This window comes from Macrobrachium nipponense, chromosome 19, assembly GCF_015104395.2.
Source record: "Macrobrachium nipponense isolate FS-2020 chromosome 19, ASM1510439v2, whole genome shotgun sequence".
Classification (NCBI taxonomy): domain Eukaryota; kingdom Metazoa; phylum Arthropoda; class Malacostraca; order Decapoda; family Palaemonidae; genus Macrobrachium; species Macrobrachium nipponense.
The window spans coordinates 4,353,424-4,377,807 of record NC_061088.1 but is presented as its reverse complement, the minus strand read 5'-3'; the positions used below and the strand labels follow the sequence as shown (position 1 = coordinate 4,377,807).

General features: G+C 47.8%; 1 protein-coding gene across 1 annotated transcript in view; it reads left to right on the top strand.

Moving 5' to 3' along the window:
• The window catches only part of LOC135213831 (poly(A)-specific ribonuclease PARN-like), a gene marked incomplete at its 5' end in the record, with an annotated part of 42,314 nt that overhangs the window by 14,991 nt on the left and 2,939 nt on the right, over positions 1 to 24,384 (top strand). The window contains 3 exon segments of the mRNA XM_064247939.1: positions 2,963 to 3,054; positions 13,801 to 13,940; positions 23,913 to 23,983. Coding sequence (XP_064104009.1) covers positions 2,963 to 3,054; positions 13,801 to 13,940; positions 23,913 to 23,983 — 303 coding nt within the window.

Sequence of the window (24,384 nt, the reverse complement as noted above, 5' to 3'; positions counted from 1 at the left end):
GTGCCGCGAGTTTTGAAATTCTGTCGGGACGACCGAGTCTATAGCTAAGTATATATCTGCCAGGTAAGTATGTACAAAACTTTATTGTATCTTAACAATATCATTTTCTTTTTCAGCCGTGCCGGACCCATGGGCAGCTGCAGAGGACCCTCTTCAACATCCGTGGGACACCTCTTCGCGTATGCCTTTCCCCCGTTCAACCTGATTCGCAAGGTGATCAGTCGAGCACTGGTCACCCCGAATCTCAGGATGATCCTGGTGGCTCCCAAATGGCCCCAGGCCATTTGGTATCTGGACCTGCTGGCTCTCTCAGCAGAAGAACCGAGACAGATTCCCCCTTGGCACAACCTTCTCGTCCAGCCACACAGTAGAGCGGTGCCACCAAACAAACAGTCCAGTCCCTACGACTTCATGGCTGGCTGTTATCCACCATCTCTTGGGAACGAGAGGCTTTTCTCGTAGCGCAGCAACAGAGATGGCTGGAAACGTCCGTCAGTCCTCTGCAGCTGTGTACCAGGGGAAGTGGGCCGTCTTCTGTGGTTGGTGTCGTAGACGGGGTATTATTCCTCTCAGAGCCACTCTTCAGCAGGTAGCGGATTTCCTCGTATTTCTTCGCACCGAGAGAAGCCTCCTCTCAGTCCCCACAGTCAAAGGATATAGAGCCGCCCGGCACTAGTCCTGAAATTGAGGGGATTGGACATCTCGAACTCGTTCGAGATCTCCTTGTTTATGAGGAGCTTCGAAAGGTCTTGCCCACCTAGGGAACTCAGGCCCCCTGAGTGGGACGTGACTCTCGTCCTTAGGAGTTTGACTCGAAGACCCTTTGAGCCACTCCGAGAGTCGTCAGACAGGGATCTGACCCTCAAGACCCTCTTCTTGCTGGCCCTGCCATCAGCGAAGAGAGTAGGGGAACTTCATGGTCTTCCTTCGATGTACGACACTCCAGGGGATGGGGATCTGTGACACTCGATTTCGTCCCGAACTTCGTATCGAAGACTCAGAACCGTCGATCCCTGACGACAGGTGGTTCGAGTCTTTCACGATCCCTTCCCTAATGGACTTCATCGATAACGATGCGGATGAGATGCTGCTTTGTCCTGTGAGGGCACTACGGCGCTATCTGAAGAGAACTCGGCACCTCAGGCCTGAGTGTCGACGCCTCTTCGTTAGCACCAGGGTAACCAAGAAAGAGGTATCCAAGAACACTCTTTCTTTCTGGCTGCGTGAGGTGATCAGGAGGGCGTATGAGGCTGATGGTAGTGACGACATCCGTACGCCCCGTCCGAGAGCCCACGAAGTCAGAAGTATTGGCCCGTCAATGGCGTTCCGTAAGAACTTCTCCGTGGCGCAGGTCCTGAAGGCAGGTGTCTGGGCCAACCAGACTACCTTCACCTCCTTCTACCTTCGGGATATTGCCCACAGGTCCTTGGATACCTTTTCCTTGGGTCCCGTGGTGGCTGCTCAACAAGTTGTGTAGCTAACCCAGACCCTCGCAGGCTGAACAGCATCGAGTCCTGGTGTGACTGTGAGAATGGATGTGAGAATGAGTGAGTGACTGGCTTCTCTTCCCATCTTTTTCTTCTCCTCTACCTGTGGGCAGAGGGTCATGGTCGTCACTATGCTGGATGAGGACGAGATGCAGGTGAGCTATATGACAGAGCCCCATCCTATCCCTTTCATTAGGGATAGGAGCAGAATATCCACCACTTCCTCCTACAAGGGGGGGGAAGTGGGTGCCAACAAGAGACAAACCCATAACTTTATATTTGCTCCTGTACAGGAACAAGTTCTTACATTGCTGGTACGAAGAGACACGCTTGCCTCTCTCTTAGTACTCGGTCCAGAGGTCTGACCATTGATCCTGCGGTGCACACCCCGATCAATCGGACAGAGGCTTGGATCCCTCCCTCGCTCTTACAACCAGGGAGGCATTCCAAGGTTGGGCGAACACCAGTCTGTTCACAAAAGACTCAGATTCCTCCAACCAAGAAATGAGTCTTCCTATTGTAAAAGGACCGAAGGTTTGTATTCCGTGTCGGAACACATGACAATTTGTCCAAAATTGCATTTTTCCTAACTATACAAACCTGAGGTCCTTTTACACATAGCCCCACCTCATGCCACCCCTCACTCTGCAGTTTTTTGCTTGGGCCTAAAGCAAAAGTGATTGTTTACCTCCCAGTCGTGTGGCGCGCGCCTGTCGGACAAGCAGTTAACTACCGAACCCCTTGTTCGAAAGCTTACGACCTATCCAGCTGCCACTAGTAACCTTCCTATTGTAAAAGGACCTCAGGTTTGTATAGTTAGGAAAAATGCAATTTTGGACAAATTGTCATTTCATTAGCTTCAAGTGTATTGCTCACAGCGCGATTTGTATACAATTATATATGAAATTTTTTTTGCGCTGTCATATATTTTAATATTTATATATGATGATGATATTTTTTTCATTTCTGATGGTTGCATACTAAACTGCAGGCAATGCCAAAGAAAGGAGCCAAAAATGAACTCTTAATCTTGAAAATTAAGCATGCTGTGATTTTTTTGAAAAAAAAAAAATTTTCTGCTTCGAGGCTCACTCGCGAACGCCGCCGTCAATGGGAAACACTTTCGGAAATACTGGCTTGGCGTTTAAGGGTTAATGGCAGCGTTTGAACTTGAAGTGGAGAGAAAGAGTTTTATTTAAGAAAGCTTTTTTTGTTGATTGATTGATTATGAAACTTAGATCTGGAGGACCTAGTGCCGAAAGCATTTTTGTTGCCATAATTTGTTTGAACTTGGGATAAGTTTTTTTATGTATAAATAGACATTGTTAAGAAAATTTTTTGCTTGCTGTCATTTGTAACAGATAGGGTTAGTGTGAGTTCTCCGAGTAGTGTCATGTCATTTATGGAGTAGAACAGCAAAACTACTGTTTTTATTTGCTTTGTCTTGATATCATGTTCATGTTCTTTTTTTCCAGAGAATGTGAAGTTAGTTTGGATAAACCGTACTTCACTTTATGTAATTCCTACAGATGAGATCGACTTAAAGACTTGCAAAAAGCATCTGAAGGTAAGTCATGAGTGTTACCGATTTTGAAGCCAAGTCAAGAGTGCCCCTTGACAGTGATTATTTTATTTGAGCTGTTTCCTCCTTGAGTAATTGGTGTATTTTAATTATGGAGGTCTTTTACTAGAGAAGTTTTCATCATGGGATTTGACTAGTCATTTAGTTTTCTTAGTGATGAACTTCATAAAACAGTGGTGATATCTGAGAGTAATCATACATACACAAAAGTTTGTGATTTGAAAGGAAGCAAAGAAAAGACTGCAGCTGTAAAAGGTTCATATACAGTGGTACCTCGAGATAAGAAATTAATCCGTTCTGAGGCGGCTTTCGTATCATGAGCTTTTCGTATCTTGAACCGCATTTTACATGTAAAATGGCTAATCCGTTCCAGGCCCTACAAAAACACCCCAGTAAATTTCATAATAAAGCTAAATTGACCTATAAACAATGAAATACTACAACAATTTGGACCATTCAATACCTAACTTAATACGTACTAGTACTAATATGTACATATACCTGTAAATAAAGTGTATTAGTGTACATGGTATACAAGAAATACTGTAAGTGCATACATACGTATGTAGTAAAATGTGGAACCTTACCTTTCGAGTGAGGCTATCTCCGAAAGTGGCGACAGAGGAGGAGGACAAACGGCAGAAAACTTCTTATAGTGCATACACTTAACTTTACGAAACACATTAAAAAGTGTCAGGAAACATAAACTAAACTTTACGAAACACATTAACAAAGCTGTAACACTAACTTTACAAAAAACTTATAATTAAATTTTTTTTAATTTTTTTTATTTGTACATTTTTTTTTTACTTTTTTATACTATTTTTTTTTTCTTTTTTTTTTTTTAATACAAAATTTCAATGTCTTCACCACTTTCAATTTTCTGTTTTGTTCATGAAACTTACCTGTCAGATATATATATAGCTGTATTCTCCGACGTCCGACAGAATTTCAAAACTCCCGGCACACGCAGTGGGCGGCCAGGTGGTTAGTACCCATTCCCGCCGCTGGGAGGCGGATATCAGGAATCATTCCCATTTTCTATTCAGATTTTTCTCTGTCGCCGGTCGGTAAACAACTGTTTACAGACCTCCGCCTAGGATTTTGAAACTTCTTGTGCTAACTTGAGTATTCTGATTGACTTTTGGTTTTGATTTGGCTTGTTGGCTTGGCATACGTGATAGTGGATTTGATTTGAATTTGGCTTTGACTTTTCTTTGATTACGATGTCTGGATCTAGCTCTGCTAGCTTCAGGGTGTGTAAGGTGCATGAATGTAAGGTGAGGTTGCCGAAAGCTTCGGTAGACCCTCATTCAGTGTGCTCGAAATGTCGTGGTCATGTATGTATGTTGAATGATAGATGCATCGAGTGTGAGCAATTGACTGAAATTGAATGGAAGGCATATGATTCTTACGTGAAAAAGCTTGAGCGTGATAGAATCAGGAGGTCTTCCTCTAGGAGTGCTTCGGTAAGTAGAAGTCAAGGTAGAATTGTATCTCCATTAAATCCTCCTGTAGATGTAATTCAACCAGATCCTGTTGTATTGCCTCAGAACAATCAGGAAGTGTCTGCAGAAGGAAGCGTATTAGTTACGATCATGGAGTCGATTCGCGCCTTGGAATCTAAAGTGATTGCTCTACAGTCAAATGTGAATTGTGATAAAAGTGTTAGTGCATCTAGTGTAGTGGAAGGGGTGTCAGATCGGTCCCATAATGCCTCTAGGCCTAGGACCCCTGCCGGACTCCCAGGCCTTAGGGAGAGGGCAAGCCGAAAGACGAAGGAGGGTTACGGGATCTTAATGACGGTTTCTGACGTCCCTTCGGCAGAAACTGAGGACGAATCTCAGGCTGCCGGTGTTCGTGCACGGGCAACGAATACTTAAAAAGTGCTTCTCTTCTTCCGAGACTTCCTCTCCTCGCCGAGGTTGGGACGCTCGGAAGACCTCTCAAGGGGAGAGCGGCAGGGGCGCAAGTTGTCGCACAAGCGGCCGTCGCCCTTGTCGCCCTCTTAGGAGAGGTTTCAGAGAAGAGGACGCTTCACGTCCTTCTGATCGTTATGTAGATTCGTCACCTGAAGATTTTGAAGCTTTTCCGCCACAGAAAAGGAACAAGATTTCATCAGGGGAGGACTCTTTCAAGCGTCCAAGTCGCTCTAAGCTTGTTCCTGAGTTGAAGGAAAGGGCATCCCCTCGCCCATCTTCCTCGCACAGGATGAGTCATTCTTCCCACCTGATCGAGAACTTTCCCCTTCAAAAGAAAATGCTTTGGGAAATTGGGCAAAGCAGAGACAGTTAGCCTCCTTTTTTGAGAGAAAGGAGGCAGAAACTAGTCATAGAAGGAAGGATAGGTGGCTGCCTGTTAAGAGAACTAGGCAGTCCCCGGCTCTCCTACTCCGCGTTTTTTCGGCCTTTGAGTCTACTCCTAGTAGCCGACGCATTAGAGAACGTGATTACGTTCCTCATGAAAGGGCGTCTAGGAGAGACGAATTTGACAGAGACGTGAGTTGTCGCACAAGCGGCCAGCGTCTTTGTCAAAAGGCCGAGAACGCTCAAGAATCAATATCGGAACGTCAAGCTTTGCATGTTAATGATCACACTCGGCGTCTTAAGCAACGAAGCGCTTACCAGACTCGAGAAGACGCTTTTCAAGACGCGCGGATCGCTCGCCAAGACGCTCCAACTGACGCTGTTCAGGACGCACGGCGTCCTACACATCATGACGCTCAGCAAGACGCTCAAGCTGACGCTGTTCAGGACGCACGGCGTCCTTCACATCATGACGCTCAGCAAGACGCTCTTCAGGACGCTTGGCGTCCTTCACATCAGGACGCTCTGCAGGACGCTTCTCAGAACGCACGGCGCCTTGCATATCGGGACGCTTTCCAGGACAATCAACAGTTGAGTCCGAAACGTCAGGATGTTTCTCAGGTTAAAGTGTCGAAGTCATCGCGATCTTTGAAAGGCGCTGATGACCGAGAGAAGGATTCGTCTAGTGATCGCTGCCCTACTGATGATGACGAACCAAATGCGTCAGCGTCGTCAGACTATAAGACGTTGACGGATTTACTTAAGAAATTATTCCCAGATAATTTTCAAGCGCCAATTCCTTGCTCTCCACCTTCACAATTTGCTTCATCGAAGGCCAGGAAGGCCCCTGGCTTCGTTAAGATGGCCACTTCGCTCTCCGCGAAGAGAGCGTTTAAGAGAGTCCAGGATTGGATGGATTCAAGGAAGGTTAAAGGGAAGACTTCTTTTGCACTTCCTCCATCTAGACTGAAAGGGAGAGCCGGGATCTGGTACGAAACAGGAGAAGAAGCAGGATTGAAGGCACCGTCTTCTTCTCAAGGAGATTTCGCCAATTTGGTGGACGCTCCAAGGAGGTCTTATTTGTCATCGGCTAAGGTTTCCTGGACAATGACGGAGACGGATCATCACCTCAAGGGTTATATAAGACGCTAGAGGTGTTTTAACCTTTTTAGATTTTGGTGCCTCGGGGCGCTGGATGTACAATCGAGGAGTCAAGACTCAATTTCGCCAGAAGAGCTTGCGAAGTGTACTAGCTTGTATGGATAGAGCCAGTAAGGGATGGCTCTGATGAGTTAGCATCTCATTTTGCTACAGGTCTGCTTAAAAAGAGAGCTCTCTATTGTAGCTTTACGGCGAAAGCAGTTTCTCCCGCTCAGAAAGCGGAGTTATTATTCGCCCCCTTCTCTACGCATCTATTTCCGCAGTCCATGATTAAGGATCTGTCGGTAAATTGCAAGAAAAAGCAACAAGGGACCTCTTGACTCAATCTTCAAGACGACCTACTCCTCAGGCTTCTACTTCAACAGCTCCAGCACCCAAGAAGAAATTTAAGCCCTTTCGTGGAGCACCTTCCTCTAGAGGTTCCTCGAGAGGAAGGGGGTCCTTCAGAGGTAAGATCTCTTCTACCAAGAAGGGAAAAAATTGACATTTCTGCCCTTCAGGCACCTGTAGGTGCGAGACTCACCTTATTTGCTCAGGCATGGAGGACGATAGGGGCGGACACCTGGACCTAGATGTGATCGAGAGAGGATACAAGATCCCTTTCCTCTCTACGCCTCCTTTGAGCACGAAGCCGATAGACCTGTCGCCCGCATACCAGTCAGAGAAGCAACAGATCTTACTCGACCTTCTAGATCAAATGTTGGAAAAGAAGGCCGTAGAGGAAGTTCTGATGCTGGATTCCCCAGGCTTCTACAACAGGTTATTCCTGGTTCCGAAGCAGTCTGGGGGATGGAGACCTGTCCTAGACGTCAGCAGACTGAACATTTTTGTAAAGAAAGAAAAATTCAGGATGGAAACTTCTCAGTCTGTGCTAGGAGCCTTGAGACCAGGGGATTGGATGGTGTCATTGGACCTTCAAGACGCTTATTTCCACGTCCCGATCCATCCCCAATCAAGGAAGTTCCTGAGGTTTGTCCTTAAAAGGGCAGGTCTTCCAGTTCAGGGCTCTGTGCTTCGGTCTGAGTACGGCGCCGATGGTTTTTACTTTCCTCATGCGGAATGTGGCGAAATGGCTTCACCTATCGAAAATAAGAGTCTCGCTCTACCTGGACGACTGGCTAATCAAGTCGCCTTCGAAGTCAAGGTGCCTGGAGGACCTTCAGACGACATTACAGCTGACGAAGGCCCTGGGCCTTATAGTAAATTACGAAAAGTCCCAATCTCATCCCCACGCAGTCCATCGTGTATCTGGGGATTCAGATGGATTCAGCGGCTTTTCAAGCTTTTCCATCAAAGGAACGTCAGCAGAGATGCTTAGAGAAAGTGTTAGCCTTCTTAGGGAAAGAAACATGCTCGGCGAAGGAATGGATGAGTCTGCTGGGAACCATTTCTTCGCTGGAGAAGTTTGTTTCCCTGGGGAGGTTGCACCTCAGGCCACTCCAGTTTTTTATGGCAGAAAACTGGAAAGACAAGAATCTAGACTCGACTTTGATTATCTCAAAAACGGTCAAGGTCATCTGAAGTGGGGGCAAGATCCGACCAAACTCTCGGAAGGGATGTCCCTCAAGCTTTTGAGCCCCGACCTAGTGTTGTTCTCAGACGCCTCCATGGTGGGCTGGGAGCAACACTAGGAAAGGAGGAAGTGTCAGGCCTCTGGAGAGGGGAACAGAGGTCCTGGCACATAAACTTAAAAGAATTGGAGGCTATTCGGTTGGCTCTTCAGTTCTTCGAAGAACGATTGGTGAGCCGAGTTGTCCAGATCAACTCGGACAACACTACGGCTCTCGCTTACATAAAAAAGCAGGGGGGGACACACTCTCGGTCACTGTTCGTGATAGCGAGAGACATCCTTCTATGGGCGAAAGCTCGAAACATAGTGATCCTGACAAGGTTCATTTCAGGAATTCAAAATGTTCGAGCGGATCTTTTAAGCCGTCGACATCAGATGCTTCCCACAGAATGGACCCTACATCTAGAAGTTTGTCAAGAGCTATGGAAGTTGTGGGGACGGCCGCTAGTCGACCTCTTCGCAACCTCGAAAACGAAGAGGCTTCCGATTTATTGCTCTCCAGTTCTCGACCCGGAAGCAATAGCGGTAGATGCCATCCTATGGGACTGGACGGGGATGGATGTGTACGCCTTTCCCCCGTTCAAACTCTTAGGAGAGGTAACAAGGAAGTTTGCGGCGTCGCCAGGAGCGAGAATGACTCTGATCGCCCCCTTTTGGCCCTCAAGCGATTGGTTCACGGAGGTCATGTCTCTGCTGGTAGACTTCCCGAGAACCCTGCCAGAGAGAGTCGATCTTCTCAAACAGCCCCACTTCGAGAGGTACCACGGAAACCTCTCCGTTCTGAGTCTGACTGCGTTCAGACTATCAAGAAGTTGGCCAGAGCGAGAGGTTTTTCAAGATCAGTGGCAGAGGCTATTGCCAATGCGAGAAGAGCTTCCTCTCGAGCAGTTTATCAGTCGAAGTGGACTGTCTTCAGGAGATGGTGTAGGAAGAAAGGTATTTCCTCCTCCACGACCTCTGTGAACCAAATCGCTGAGTTTCTCCTGCATTTGAGAAATGTGGACAAATTAGCAGTGCCCACAATAAAAGGATATAAGAGCATGCTGTCAGCTGTCTTCCGCCACAGAGGATTAGATCTGACAAATGATAAAGATCTTCACGATCTTTTGAGATCGTTTGAGACAACCAAAGTACTACAACCAAAGGTTCCATCATGGAACCTTGATGTAGTTTCTAAGATTCTTGATGTCGGCTCCCTTTGAACCTATGCATGCTGCCTCATTGAGAGACACTACTAGAAAGGCGATTTTTCTAACTGCGCTTGCCACGGCAAAGAGAGTTAGTGAAATTCAGGCAATTAGTAAAGATGTGGGTTTCAGAGGACACAGTGCAGTGTGCTCCTTGGATCCTAATTTCTTAGCGAAGAATGAGAACCCATCTAACCCCTGGCCAAAAACCTTTGAAATCAAGGGGTTAACAGAGTTCATCGGAGAAGAGCCAGAGAGAGTCCTGTGCCCTGTCAGGGCTCTCAAATTTTACATGCAAAAGACCAAAGATTGTCGGGGTCCTTCTGAGAACTTATGGTGTTCCGTTAAGAGACCCGACTTTCCTATGTCGAAGAATGCACTGGCATTCTTTTTGCGAAGCACCATCAGGGAGGCCCATGCGTCCGCTCGGATGGTGATATGAAGCTTTTGTAAAACAAAAGCCCATGAAGTGAGAGCGGTTGCGACTTCAATGGCATTTCGAAAGAATATGGCGCTTAATGATATCATTAGCGCTACTTTTTGGCGAAGCAACTCTTGTGTTTGCTTCACATTACCTGCGGGATGTGAAGACGGCATATGAGAACTGCGAGTCGCTTGGACCATACATATCCGCAGAAATGGTGTTGGGGGCAGGGAGCAGCACAAATACTACCCTATAGAAAAGGGGTAGGTGTGCTTTTTAATTTTGGTGTTGGTTTATGGTTGAAGGGTTGGTTGCTTGAGGCGCCTTCCCTTTCTTTAGCCTAGAAGTTATGGGACTAACTTCGATAGGTTAGGTCAGGTGGTGGTTTTTTAGCTTCGTTGCCCTCACAGTATGGTCAATATGGTCTAGTCACATTGTGGTCACGCCCCCGTTGACAGATCATCTAGAGCGCACCAACTACACAGGTCACTACCTTGTTGGCAACTCTAGTAAAGCAAAAGCAGACTTCGGTGACAGTAATCAAGAAGTCAGCTATGCTAACAGGTAAGGAATCAAGATTCTGTCCCTTCCCACCTCCAATGGTGGGATTCAGCTATATATATATCTGACAGGTAAGTTTCATGAACAAAATGTTATTGTTATGATACAATAAAGTTTGTTCATACTTACCTGGCAGATATATATAATTAAAGTACCCACCCACCTCCCCTCAGGGGACAGTGGTATGAAAAATCTGAATAGAAAATGGGAATGATTCCTGATATCCGCCTCCCAGCGGCGGGAATGGGTACTAACCACCTGGCCGCCCACTGCGTGTGCCGGGAGTTTTGAAATTCTGTCGGACGTCGGAGAATACAGCTATATATATATCTGCCAGGTAAGTATGAACAAACTTTATTGTATCATAACAATAACATTTTTTCATAGTATCAATTGGATCTTCCTTTTTGCTTACTCCTGCTAGTACTAAAGGCCTCTTTAAAAAATAACTATCCAAGGAAGATTGCTTCTGCCTGCTTTTCAAAAGGCTCCTGAAACGACTCAGGCAAACGTCATCGAACTGTGCAAGTATACGACCTGTGTAAGCCTTTTCGGGGTGTCTCTTTTCAACAAATGATTGCACCTTATGAAAAGTAGCTAGAGCATCCTTAATTTCTGCCGTTGTCATAGGGTTGTCCTCCTCCTCCTCGCCGCTACTAGAGAACTCTTCTTGAATGATGTTATGTTGCATGGCCTCCAACTCCTTCAGGTCATCTGTCGTAAGCTCCTCTTGGTGCTCCTCGAGAAGGTCATTGATGCCGTCCTCGTCGACGACCAGCCCCATGGACTAGCCGAGTGCAACGATCTCATCAAGATCTGGTTGCGAATCAGTTTCAGGATCGTCAACTGTTCCTGAATCTGCAGCACCAGCTTCGCCCACGTCGAATCCCTCGAAGTCTCGGGCAGATATGGCATCAGGCCAGATTTCCTCCACGAAGAATTCAAGGTTCGCCTCAAAACCTCTTGCCAAGCTTGGTCGCTGAGTCGGATACATATCACAACATCGAAATGCTCCTTCCAAAATTCACGTAAGGTGAGGTTTGTGGTATCGGTGATGTTGAAACATCTCTTGTAAAGATGTTTCATATACAGCTTCTTGAAGTTCGATATCACTTGCTGGTCCATGGGCTGGAGGAGAGGGGTGGTGTTAGGCGGAAGATAAAGAACCTTGATAAACTAATAACTCCGCTAGGATACCTTCCTCGAGGCCAGGAGGGTGAGCAGGGGCATTGTCCAACAACAGCAAACATTTCAGAGGGAGGCGCTTCTCTTCCAAGAATTTCTTCACTGTCAGGAAACACAGATTTGCCCACTCAGTGAACAAAAGTCTTGTTACCCAGGCTTTCGCATTAGCCCTCCACATCACTGGAAGCTTCTCCTTAAGCACTTTGTGGGCCTTGAAGGCTCGAGGAGTCTCCGCATGATACACAAGTAGGGGCTTCACCTTGCAATCCCCACTGGCGTTCGAACAAAGTGCAAGCGTAAGCCTGTATTTCATAGGCTTATGCCCGGGTAGCTTCTTCTCTTTCTGCGTGATGTACGTCCGACGAGGCATTTTTTTCCAAAAAAGGCCAGTCTCATCACAGTTGAAGACTTGCTGAGAACTGTAGCCTTCCTTGATTGTCATCTCGTCAAACGTCTTAATAAAGGCTTCGGCCGCTTTCGTGTCCGAGCTGGCCTCCTTCCCATGCCGCGCCACTGAATGGATGCCTGTCCGTTTACGGAATTTTTCGAACCACCCATGAGAAGCCTTGAACTCTGGGTTTGGCACCGATGTCCCTTCTCCTCCGTCGTCTTCGGCCTGGGCAATCAAATCGCCGAAAATAGCGCTGGCCTTGTGGGAGATTGCCGTCTCAGTTATCGTATCGCCAGCGATTTCTTTGTCTTTTATCCAGACAAGAAACAGCCTTTCCATCTCATCATGCACATGGCTCTTCTTGCTAGACAAAATAGTCACGCCCTTGGAAGGTGTAGCTGCTTTGATGGCATCCATCTGCTTAAGGATGGTGCCTATTGTCGACGGATTTCTGCCGTATTCCTTGGCGATCACACTCAATCGCATGCCAGCTTCATACTTTTTAATTATCTCCATCTTTGTCTCCAAAGAAAGCATCCTCTTCTTTCCTACTTCAACTTTCTTGGGACCCATGACTATGTATATACTGTACGTAATTAAGTTATGTAGTACGTATAGGTATGAAGTAAAGTTCTCACACAACACGATAAAGTAGTACTACAATGAAATCACTAACGAATTTACGTTAATAAACGAAATCGTACAGAACGAACGGATTCCGCGTGCTTACGATACCGATGATGCCGCGAAGTGGCCGAGAAAGCACGCCGCTACGTAGAGCACGATGGGAGAGATGCTGACCAATAGGAGAGCAGGATCTTATGGCGGTGACTAGCATCAGGAACCAATGGGAGAGTGGGAGGATGGTGGCGAGTCTACTCAGTTGACGGCGCAAGAGTTTTTAAAATTGTTATCGGTGGTCTGGCCGAATCTTGGACTTTACAGCAACAACCTTTCGTATCTTGAACAATTTTCGTATGTAGAGCTGTAACATTTTTTGTGTTAGCTTTCGTATCTCGAGTTTTTCGTAAGTTGAGCCTTTTGTATGTTGAGGTACCACTGTACTAGTTAAATGGCATAAAGGCTTTTCAATGCCTTAGGTGTATGGGATGAGCAAATGCAGAAGGTAGGGAATAGGAGCATCATGTTAATAGTGGAAGGAGAGATCATAGAAGAGATATCAAATTTTGATACTTTCAACAATTAGAGAAAGAAGAGGAATAGCCTGGGTAAAGTGGGAAGAGATGGCTAGGCTTCTGGTGAGTAAAGTTATTGCATTTCTAAATAGGAAAAATTTTAATTGTTGGAATAGGGACTTTGGAGCAGTGGGAAGATTATACTACAAATAAGGAAATTACAAAGATATGATATCCAGTGGTTGGAGAGTAGACTGAGACTTCAGATTATTCTTACTCAATAGTTTCACAGTATGGGTGGAGAAGAGAGGAAGAACAGTTAAGTCAGAAGGGTAGTAGGTATAGAAGTGACAGGACAAACACTGCAGGTAATAGAGACAGAAAATCATGGAAAACTGTTATAGATAGACCTAGACCAGATGGAAATTCAGGTAAAATGAAAAGCTGATTTATTCATCATAACAGTATACTATTTCTTTTGTAATTCTTTAAACGTATTGGTAACCATGCCACACTATCATCGTGCTCTCCATGACACTTACGTTATAGCTTGATGAATTGGTTTTAATTTACAGGTGTATTATTTTGAGTACTTAAGAAATTAAATACAAATTCAAGAAACTAAATATCCAACACTGACACTGTAGCTTGTATAAATTAAAGATTTATATTGTTTTGACTATCTTTCCATCTTGGTCACAATTGGCAACAACACAGCCCTGAAAGTATTTGTACAAAATCAACTAGGATTAAAAGTTGATTATTATTCTATAAGGTATAAGGTACTAAAAAAGTATATTCATTTTTCAGGCTATTCATGCGTCATGCCCACCACTAGTTCATGTTCGAATGTACAATGATACTCATGGGTCTAAAAGGAAGTCGGAATCAGATAACAGTGAACCTCTCTCCAGTAATCCTAAGGAATTCAAGAGACTGAAGAGTGTTGGGTAAGAGATGTAATGTAGTATAAGCGTATGCTCCTTAAAAGAGTTGTAGTAAAGTTTTATATTAGGATTTCATGGTAAGACTTATCTCTGGTTTGTACCTTGTTGAAAAATACCCATATGTAAAGAGGAATAAAGTTGTAAAATACTAGTTGTTATTTCTGCTAAAATAGTATAAGTCAATTTCACTACCTACTTTGGCAGTGAAGTTCAGCAATACATTGAGGTATGTTTTTATTGTGGTCTAAATTTGACTCTAGGACAATTTAAAGAGGGTCATTTAATTCTAAGGTGAGAGCAATGAATTTATCAGACAAGGAGGTAGAGAAACACTTGAAGATGAGTAAGGTTCAGGTTAGTTGTGTGTTCAGTTGCATCAGCAGGAGCGTTGAATTCACTTGCTTTTCTAATCAGTCTCAAACTGTATCATAATGAGTGGATGAAGGTGGAGTGCATTCATGATGTGTAACATATTTTGGCATGATCAGTATATTTGCTGCTCAGTGTATTTATGCCCCAGAGAAGCTCCATGTTAGAATGGTGCATTTTGGCTTCATGATCCAAGAACACACCAGTTTGCAATTCCTTGATATTGGATGTGTGTACGTATACTGTTCACAACCTAAAGGGAATACTACTTCACTATAAAAGATACTCACATATACCTTCACTTATCTAAGATGCTACCTTAAAAAGATGCGTCATCTAGGACCTAGATATCGTAGACTTTTGTCAGCACTGGTTGTTCTAGGAAAGAGGTTTCCAAGAGCACTATTTCATTCTGGATATGTGAGCCAATGAAGCCGGCTTCTTCCTCACCTGATGGTTCTCTCACAGTCTTTGCAGGTTAGAGCACATGATGTCAGAGGTATAAGTTCTTCTCTGGCATTTAAGAAAAATGTTGCTGTTAGAATTTTGAGGGCTGGTTCCTGGTTGTGCCAGTCTACGTTCACTTCTTTTTACCTGAAAGACGTTGCTCACAGATCTTTGGACACGTTTTCCTTAGGTCCTTTGGTGGCTGCCCAACAAGTTGTGTAATTCATCCATTACCCCGAATAGGGTATTTTGTATCTTACCTATGATGATTGTGTGGAAGAGAGAATGAGTGAGTTGGCTGGTCTCTTCCTTTCTCTTTGTTCCCTTCTTCTTCATATGGGCAGGTTGAGGAATAGACATGTCATATGCTGGACTTGTCTGATACAAGTGAGTAAGGTAGCCATACTGAAAGTTGGTGTCTTATGTTTTTTGAAATACCAAACCTTCTATTCAGTAGCAAAATACTCCTCTCTCTACAGCAAGGGGGAGTGTGGTAACAAACCCCTGTGAGTATATGGTTTGTTACTTGAACAGTCAGAATTTTCTTTGGTTCCCTGCTTGCAATGAATCTGCTCACATATCATTGTACTTCAACCGAACGGCTGAGTTGTTAGATATCTGTTTATATATCTTCTCACGGGCATAAGACCACTTTCTCTAGAACTCATTCTTCTAAGAGGGGTGGTCAGGTGGCTTAACTCCCAGCCAGTTTAGGATACTTGTACCTTCCACCAAGTATAAGTCTATCCTATTGGAAATATCCTGTTGTTAAGACCTCAGGTTTGTTAGCTATGAAAAATACAAATTGATTAAAAAAATTGTCAGTATTCTGGGTTAAGTCATATAGTTGAAGATTCGCATTAGTTTGAAGGGGAGAAAGCTGTTCACTTGCCTCTTAATTTTTTAAAAAATAATTTTAGGAAATCCAAGAGCACAAGTTTTTCCACAGAAATTACCAGTCTTTAAAACCCTGGTAGAAATTTGAGTTGGCATGAGGACCTGATGGAAAGAAATTCTGGAAAACAGCTTGGAGAATTTTTTCCATGGCTTTCATTAGGAGATGTTGATGTACTTTTGCTTTTACATAATCACTAAGAACAGCAAGTGGTGCATCAGAAATTTTGGTACTTTTTTGTGCTATGTTACAAGGAATGATAATATCCTAGTCACAATATTGGTATTTTCTTGATACAGCCTTTGTTCCTAGTTATATTCATTCTTCATAGGTGGTCATTTGTCAACCTGTAAAAACTTGATAAAACCTTGTTTGTTCTGATACGTATACAAACCCTTGGTCCTTTAACAATAGAAAGGTACTTAGTGGCAGCTGAACTGGTCATAAGATTCGAACAAGGGGGTTCGGTAGTTAAATACTTGTCCGGCAGTTGGCGGTCAGCTCGACTGCGAGGAGAGGAGTCACTTTGCTTTTGGCTGCGTAGGTGGATGGATGTGTTGCTCGCCTCCCTGCCCGCTTCTTGTCGTATGCTTTGCTTTGTTTGCTTCACTGCATGAAGGCTTTTTTTCTTTCCCTTTTACTGTGTGTACTTGTGCAAGGATATACGTAAGTACGTGTGTGTTTTTGTATACAGTACAGTGAATTGTGTGATTTTGGAGATTCGAAATGGAATCCCAAGAGCCGGAGAGACCCCCTCGCCGCCCCATCAGCAGCAGATTGTGCCCTGGTGTGGAGGGCCGTAAGTGTGAGGCCTTTCGATCATCTGTTGAGGTTGACCCTCATGAGTTTTGTACTCGGTGTAGAGGGCAGGAATGCTCTTGCACCGAGACATGTGATGTATGTGTTTTTTGGTCGGAGGAGCATTGGGAGCGCTATGGGGGGAGGAAGAAGCCGCGTAAGCCGGCCAAGGAGTCGGAGGAGGGTTCTCCGGGTACGCCCTTGGTTACAGACACATCTTTTCTCCCTCCATCTCGGCTCCCTCATATGGCTCCTTCCCCTTCGGGGGAGGTTTCTCGCTCCTTCTCTCTCAATCAGTCGAGCGTGGAGGGGGGGGGCAAGATACCCCAACATCCAGTTGTACTCGGGGTCCTCCGTTCGCTCGGGGTGGGAACTGTCCCCCCCGGACGAGGGGAGACCCCCCTACTAACTCACCCGACTTTTCCTTCCTCAGATCTGCTTGCCACGGGGGACGATCTCGGACGGGCCTGTTACTCGCTGGGGCTCTGAGGGACACCGACGGTTCAGGGGCTGCTGAGTCACCTGGCGAGAGGGGCCATGCCGGTCGCCTGGCTACGCTGCTCCGCTGCACCTGTTGTACACCCAGCACGTAGCCACAGTGACCCCGACAGCTGCTGTGCAGGCACCGCTGCCAGAGGTTATGATGCCCGCTGTGACGCCGCCACCTGGTTTTGCCACTCTTGCTGCAGCCCCAGACTTCTGGTGTCCCAAGAGCTCTCCCCTGGACCTGCCTCCTGTGCAGAGGATGCCACTGGTTCCCGCCCCGCCTCCTGTTCCTGAGTATGCTGCCACTCCAGTGCCGGTACCAGTTCCTGCCGCCGTCGTTCCTGCCCGTGGTGTTGTTGCCCCCACCCCAGGTCCTTCTGGACAGGTGCAGTCGGGCCCTGTTGCTTCGGCAACTGCCCCGGCTCTGTCCTGGATAGAAGACCTGTCGGTGGTGGTGAGGAAGTTGACAAAGAAGATGAAGAAGAAGAGGAAGGTGTTGTCGTCGTCTTCTTTGTCGTTGTCGTCGTCGTCTTCTTCGTCGTTGTCGTCTGCCGCTGCTTCCCCTTCAACTTCTAAGGCCCCACAGCGGAAGAAGAAGGTTGCCTCCTCCCCCCCGTAAGAAGGCTTGTCCTGAGACTTCTAAGGGTCCGTCCCACTCCGGTGGGACAGTTGGGACTTCCGCCGGTCCTCCTGTTCCTTTGGGAATGGGGCCTGTCTCTCCTTCCGCAAGGAAGAAGAAGATGGGCTGGAGGAGCGCCGGCTAACACCGGTACCTCCTCGCCTGGTGCCAGAGGTTCTGCCTTGGCGCCAGGTACCATCTCGGCCTCTTGTTCGCAAGAGTTACCGAGTGTACGGTCACCTGTGGGTGACCGTACAGCCAAGACCCAGGCAACTGAGTCAGCTCGGCACCAGGATCGAGGCACGGAGCGGAAGACTGGCAGGGGTCGCTCAGGCGACTCCCACCAGACCAGTGATCGCTCTCGCAGCGATACACTGGTACCCAGGGTTGACGAGACTGTTCCAGACCGGTTGCGGGCTGAGGCGAGGAAGCGTTCCCCTCGGTCGCCTGAACCAGTCTCGGCTGGTCCAAGCGGCATGACGGGCCGTGAGGACAGGCCTCGCTCCCACCGCGACAGCGGACTATGCAGGTCCCCTGACCGCCGCTCCTACTGGGACCGTGCGGAGAGGGGGACCAGCAGCAGCTCTTCTGACGCTTGGGACCATCGCCGCTGTTCTCGGTCCGGCCGCTCCCCCCGGGAGAGCTGCTCGACCAGGCCTGCAGCTTGATTGCCACCGCGGGTTGGTGATCGCCTGCAGCCCCCTCAGCACACCGGTTCTGCCGGTGGGCGCGGGGGGAGCGCAGGTCTTCCTCTCCTATCCCTTCAACTTCCTCGGGCTTCACTGGGAAGAGCGAGACGATCAGGAGTGATCGCAAGGGGCCCGCTCCTCGCGATCCCGCCACGACACCCTACGAACCTGGTACAGTCCTAGGACCGACCAGATCGTATGCGCAAGTGGCAGGAGGAGACCAGAAGGGGTCTGTTGTGGTTCCTCCTGTGGAAGGAGGAGGGCCTCGGGAGGTATTCTCGCTGGACGGGCTTGACGGTCCGTCTCCACAGGATGCAGTCACTCCTGAGATCCAGAGGTCATTCGTGGAGGTTATTGCACTGATTCGTCAGCACAACGACCTAGGGGAAGGATCGCCGCTCCCACTTTCTGAGCCCACATCGGGTTTGGAGTCGTTCTGGGGACCTAAGAAGGAACCCAGGACGACGGTGGGTCTGCCGTGATCGGCCTTGGCTGACAGCGTACTGAGCCAAGTGGACGCTCTCGTCTCCGGACAGGAGGGTTTGCTTCGGTCCAGTAGGTCTTCCAAGCTCCTTCCCCCACCTCTACCGCGACAGAGGCGCTTCTACGTGCCTTCAGAGGACCCGTTCTGCTGCCCAAACAGGTTAACCCGTAGCTAGCTAGGCTAACTCCGGGGGTGTCTCTGCAGCAGCTTCTGTCGGAGAACCTCTTGTTCTCTTAGCAAGAGGCACTTGCCTTGGAATCTACTGCAATGGCAGCATTCCAAGCAGTCTCCTGGATCGACCTGTGGTCCCTCACATTGTCGAAAGCCGCGGCCTCCTTTGGGAACGTCACTCCTGACCGTGCCAGTCTGGAGGTAGGGCCATCTCCTACCTGGCACACCAGACGGCTAACCTGTGGGCCAACCTGGTTCTCCGGCGTAGAGACGCTGTTCTCACCCGAGTGATCAGGGTGGCTGGGCGTAAGGTGGCCTTGGGTCTTCGCAACGCACCGGTGCGGAGTTCCTCCTCTCTCTTCCCCAGAGAGATGGTGGACGCTGCAGTGGAACAGCGGCACACTGACGACAGTGACTGTCTCGTCCACCAGGCAGTCTCCAAGGTGGCTGGGCAACCTCGGACGACTGCGGCTAAGCCCAAGAGTTTAGCTAGCGCTTCCTCTGCAGCCAAGACAATCGCCTCGTCGAAGCCAAGAGGAAAGACTCTGCCTTCGACTTCTGCTGTAAGGAGTGACCGCAACCAGCCCTCCTCCCAGTCCTTCTCTTGAGGAGGATCTGGGAAGAAGTCGAAGAGAGGAGGGAAACGCTAGGGACGGCGTTCCCCCACACCTGCTGCCGGAGGGGGGGGGGGGGGTGCCATTGGGCAACATGGCAACGCTATGGAGCAGAGACCTGGGTAGTAAACGTCCTTCGGGAGGGATATTTACTACCCTTCGAGTCTTGGCCACCCCTCACCTCCAACCCAGTCCATCTGCAAACCTACATTCCTGGCTCGACCAAGGACATGACGCTTCGGCAGGAAGTAGAAGCCATACTGAGCAAACGTGCTGTGAGATCGTATGGGATCAGTCGCCGGGCTTCTACAGTCGACTTTTCCTGGCTGAGAAGTCCTCGGGGGGCTGGCGCCCGGTGATAGATCTCTCTCCCTTGAACCAATTCGTTCGCCAGACTCGGTTCACGATGGAAGCAGCACGTTCAGTGCTCGATTCCATCAGGGAGAACGACTTCATGCTTTCGGTGGATCTGAAGGACGCATATTTCCAGATACCCATCCATCAATCCTCCAGGAAGTAGTACCTCCGCTTCATCCTCGACGGGACGGTGTACCAATTCAGGGCACTTTGTTTCGGTCTCTCAACCGCCCCACAGGTGTTCACGTGAGTGTTCACGCTGGTGTCGGCTTGGGCCCACTCGGTAGGGATACGTCTTCTGAGGTATCTCGACGATTGGTAGTCCTGGCGAGCTCCCGCTAGCAGTTGCTGCAGGACAGAGATCGACTCCTCGAATTCTGCCGCGATCTGGGGATCGTAGTGAATTACAAGAAGTCAGACCTCGAGCCCAAGCAGAGGATGAAGTACCTGGGCATGCTGATCGACACGGTAGCAGGGTGAGTCTTCCCTGCAGATTCGCGGATCAGCAGGTTCAGGGAGGCAACAAGACAGTTCCTGTCTCTACAGGAGCAACCAGCTCAGCAGTGGCAGGTCATGATCGGTCACCTGTCGTCTCTCGAGAAGCTAGTCCCTCACAGGCATCTTCACCTGCGGTCTCTTCAGTGGAGACTAAAGGAGTGTTGGTCACAGGCAAGTGACCCTCCCTTCTTTCCCGTGTCCCTCACGGAGGAGGTGAGGCAGGACTTAGCCTGGTGGCTGGGCGACAGGAACCTCGTAAGAGGAGTGCCTCTTCGCACTCTCCCCCCCGGAGATATTGCTGTTCTCAGACGCATCGACCGAGGGATGGGGCGCACACCTGGAGGAGTTGCTGACTGCAGGCGTGTGGGACCATTGCGACAAGCACCTTCACATCAACATCCTGGAGCTCAAGGCAGTGTTCCTCGCTCTCTAAGAGTTCCGGCACCGTCTGGTGGGACACTCGGTGGTGTTGATGAGCGACACCACAGTAGTGGCATACGTCAACAAGCAGGGGGGCCTAGTGTCCCTCCCGCTGCACCAGTTGATGTTGAGGGTGCACGAGTGGGCCGTGGCACACTCTGTAGAGCTGTCGGCCCGCTACATTCCAGGCAAGAGGAATGTGGTAGCCAACAAGCTCAGCCGTCGGGATCAGGTGATAGGAACCGAATGGTCCCTTCATCCAGACGTAGCGGAAAGGCTCTTCAACCTTTGGGGGCGTCCAGTCGTGGATCTGTTCGCCACCCGGCACAACAGAAAACTCCAGGTTTTCTACTCGGTTGTGCCGGACCCATGGGCAGCTGCAGAGGACGATCTTCAACATCCGTGGGACGGCCTCTTCGTTTACGCCTTTCCCCCGTTCTGTCTGATTCCCAAAGTGATCAGCAGGGCGCTGATCACCACGAACCTTCGGATGATCCTGGTGGAGGCGTTTGGTACCCGGACCTGGTGGCTCTGCTTGCCGAAGTGCTGAGAGAGATTTCCCCACTGGCACAACCTCCCGTGCCAGCCACACGTAGAAAGGTACCACCGGTCCGTCGAGTCCATGTCTCCACGGCTGGCTGTTATCCACCATCTCTTGCGAGCGAGTGGCTTTTCTCACAGCGCAGCAACAGAGATGGCTGGATACCTCAGTCAGTCCTCTGCAGCTGTCTACCAGGGGAAGTGGTCCGTCTTCTGTGGTTGGTGTCGTGGATGGGGTCTCTCTCCTCTCAGAGCCACTCTTCAGCAGGTAGCGGATTTCCTCGTCTTCCTTCGCTGAGAGGAGCTCCTCTCCGTCTCCGCAGTTAAAGGATACAGAGCCGCCTTGGCCCTAGTCCTGAAACTGCGAGGTGTGGATATCTCCTCTTCTTTCGAGATCTTCCTCCTGATGAAGAGCTTCGAGAGGTCTTGCCCACCCAGGGAACTCAGGCCCCCGGGGTGGGATGTGACTCTCGTCCTTAGGAGTTTGACTCGCAGACCCTTCGAGCCACTCCGAGAGTCGTCAGACAGGGATCTGACCCTCAAGACCCTCTTCCTGCTGGCCCTGGCATCGGCAAAGAGAGAAGGGAAACTTCATGGTCTTTCCTTCGACGTCAAGCATTCCAGGGGATGGGGATCCGTGACGCTCGATTTCGTCCCGAACTTCGTAGCGAAGACTCAGAATCCTTCGGTACATGACGACCGGTTCGAGTCTTTCACGATCCCCTCCCTGAAGGATTTCACCGATAATGATGCGGATGAGATGCTGCTTTGTCCTGTGAGGGCGCTACGGCGCTATCTGAAGAGAACTCGGCACCTCAGGCCTGAGTGTCGACGCCTCTTCATTAGCACCAGGGTTACCAAGAAATTAGTTTCTAAGAACACTCTTTCTTTCTGGCTGCGTGAGGTGATCAGGAGGGCGTACGACACGGGTGGTAGTGACAACACCCGTACCCTTCGTCCGAGAGCCCACGAAGCCAGAGATATTGGTCCAACCCTTGCGTTCTGCAAGAACTTCTCCCTGGCGCAGGTTCTGAAGGCAGGGGTTTGGGCCAACCAGACCACCTTCACTTCATTCTACCTTTGGGATATTACCCACAGGTCCTTGGACACTTTTTCTTTGGGACCCGTGGTGGCTGCTCAACAAGTTGTGTAGTCTACCCAGCACCCGACCGGACAGAACAGCATCGCATCCTTGTGTGACTGCATGAATGGACGAGTGAAAGAGAGTGTGACTGGCTTCTCTTCCTCCTTTGTTCTTCTCCTCTACCTGTGGGCAGAGGGCCGCGGTCGTTACTACGCTGAACAGGAAGCCGATGCAGGTAAGCTACACAACTGAGCTCCATCCTATCCCTTTCAGTAGGGATAGGAGTGTTTACTGCCACTCCCCAACAAGGCAGGGGGAGAGTGGAAGCCAACAAGAGACAAACCCATGACTTCATTTTGGCTCTTGAAGTAGGAATAGTTCTTGCCTTTTGCTATTTATAAGAGGTACGCTTGCCTCCCTCTTATAAATTTGGTCCAGAAGTCTGACCACTGATCCTGTGGTGCACACCCCGATCAGCTGGGCAGAGGCTAGGATCCCTCCCTCTGCTCTTACGACCAGGGAGGGAACCAAGGTAGGACAAACACCAGTCTGTTCATAAGACTCGGATTCCACCCCCCAAGAAGTGAGTCTTCCTATTGTTAAAGGACCGAGGGTTTGTATACATATCAGAACAAATAACAATTTGTCGGAAATTGTATTTTTCCTAATTATACAAACCTGAGGTTCTTTACATATAGTCCCACCTCATGCCACCCCTCACTGCATTTCCTGGGCCTAAAGCAAAGTGACTCCTCTCCTTGCAGTTGAGCTGACCGCCAACTGCCGGACAAGTATTAACTACCGAACCCCCTTGTTCGAAGCTTACGACCGGTTCAGCTGCCGCTAAGTACCTTCCTATTGTTAAAGGACCTCAGGTTTATATAGTTAGGAAAAATACAATTTCCGACAAATTGTTATATTATGTCCAAATATGCCATGAAAATGACATATTATTCTGTTGTTACTTCATAAAAGTTCTTTCTCTTCTTAATGGATTTCCTTAATTTCAATGCAATAAGATACGTATATGTTTTTTAAGTATTCAAATGCACTTAGCACACCTAGTCAGCTTTTTCAAGTAGTGAATGAGGAAAAGAACCATAATAAAAGTGAGGACAGTGATTATCAATATTTAAGAGAAAAAGTGCATGAAACTATAAAATGTCTTGACTTCTCGATCACTATCGTTACTTTTAATACCACAGAGTGGGTAGCCTAGGGAAAGTGAAAGAATAAGCTGTTGCCACAAACTAACCTGTAATACAGGAATGCAGTTATACATCTGGTTCTCTCATATCCTTTGTAGCTCAAAAATTGAAGCTCTGTGTAGCGTCAGTGGTCATGAATTCAAATCCCCAAGGAGGATGTTGGCAGTGATGTTATTGGTTGTATTACATTTTTGTTACAGACGTTTGAGCATTTTATTTTTACATAATTTCTTGTGAAGTTTCATTATTTATGAATGGAGGTGATATATTTTTTTAATAATTTTTCTTTCTCTCAGGTCATCCCAGTTGTCCCAGCTTACACTAGAATCTCCAAGTGCAGAAGACACACACAAGATGATCACTGATGGTAAGATGCCTGTGTTCACAAATGTTCACAAACTGAGTAAATTGATTATTGAGGTTTTTGCTGACACATGGCTTTCAGAAGATTGGTTAAGTGATGTATGCTGCTTTACACCAAATTCATGTTTGTTGGAGTTTCATAGCTCAGATTTGGCCCTTCTGCTCTTCTAACCTTCAGATATCAATTGTTGACTTTCTTGTTATCTTTGTAATGGTTCTTCTTGTATCTTCACTCTTCTTATATAGTAGATTAGCTCATAAGAGTATGTTTGTTACATATTTAACTTTTTTCGGGTAGAGGGGGAATAATAATCATTGTTTGCGGCAAACAATGCCGTTTCCTGTAATGTTTGCTCTGTTCATATTTTAAAGCGGTCTTTAATTGATGCTTTGAAGTAGAATCAT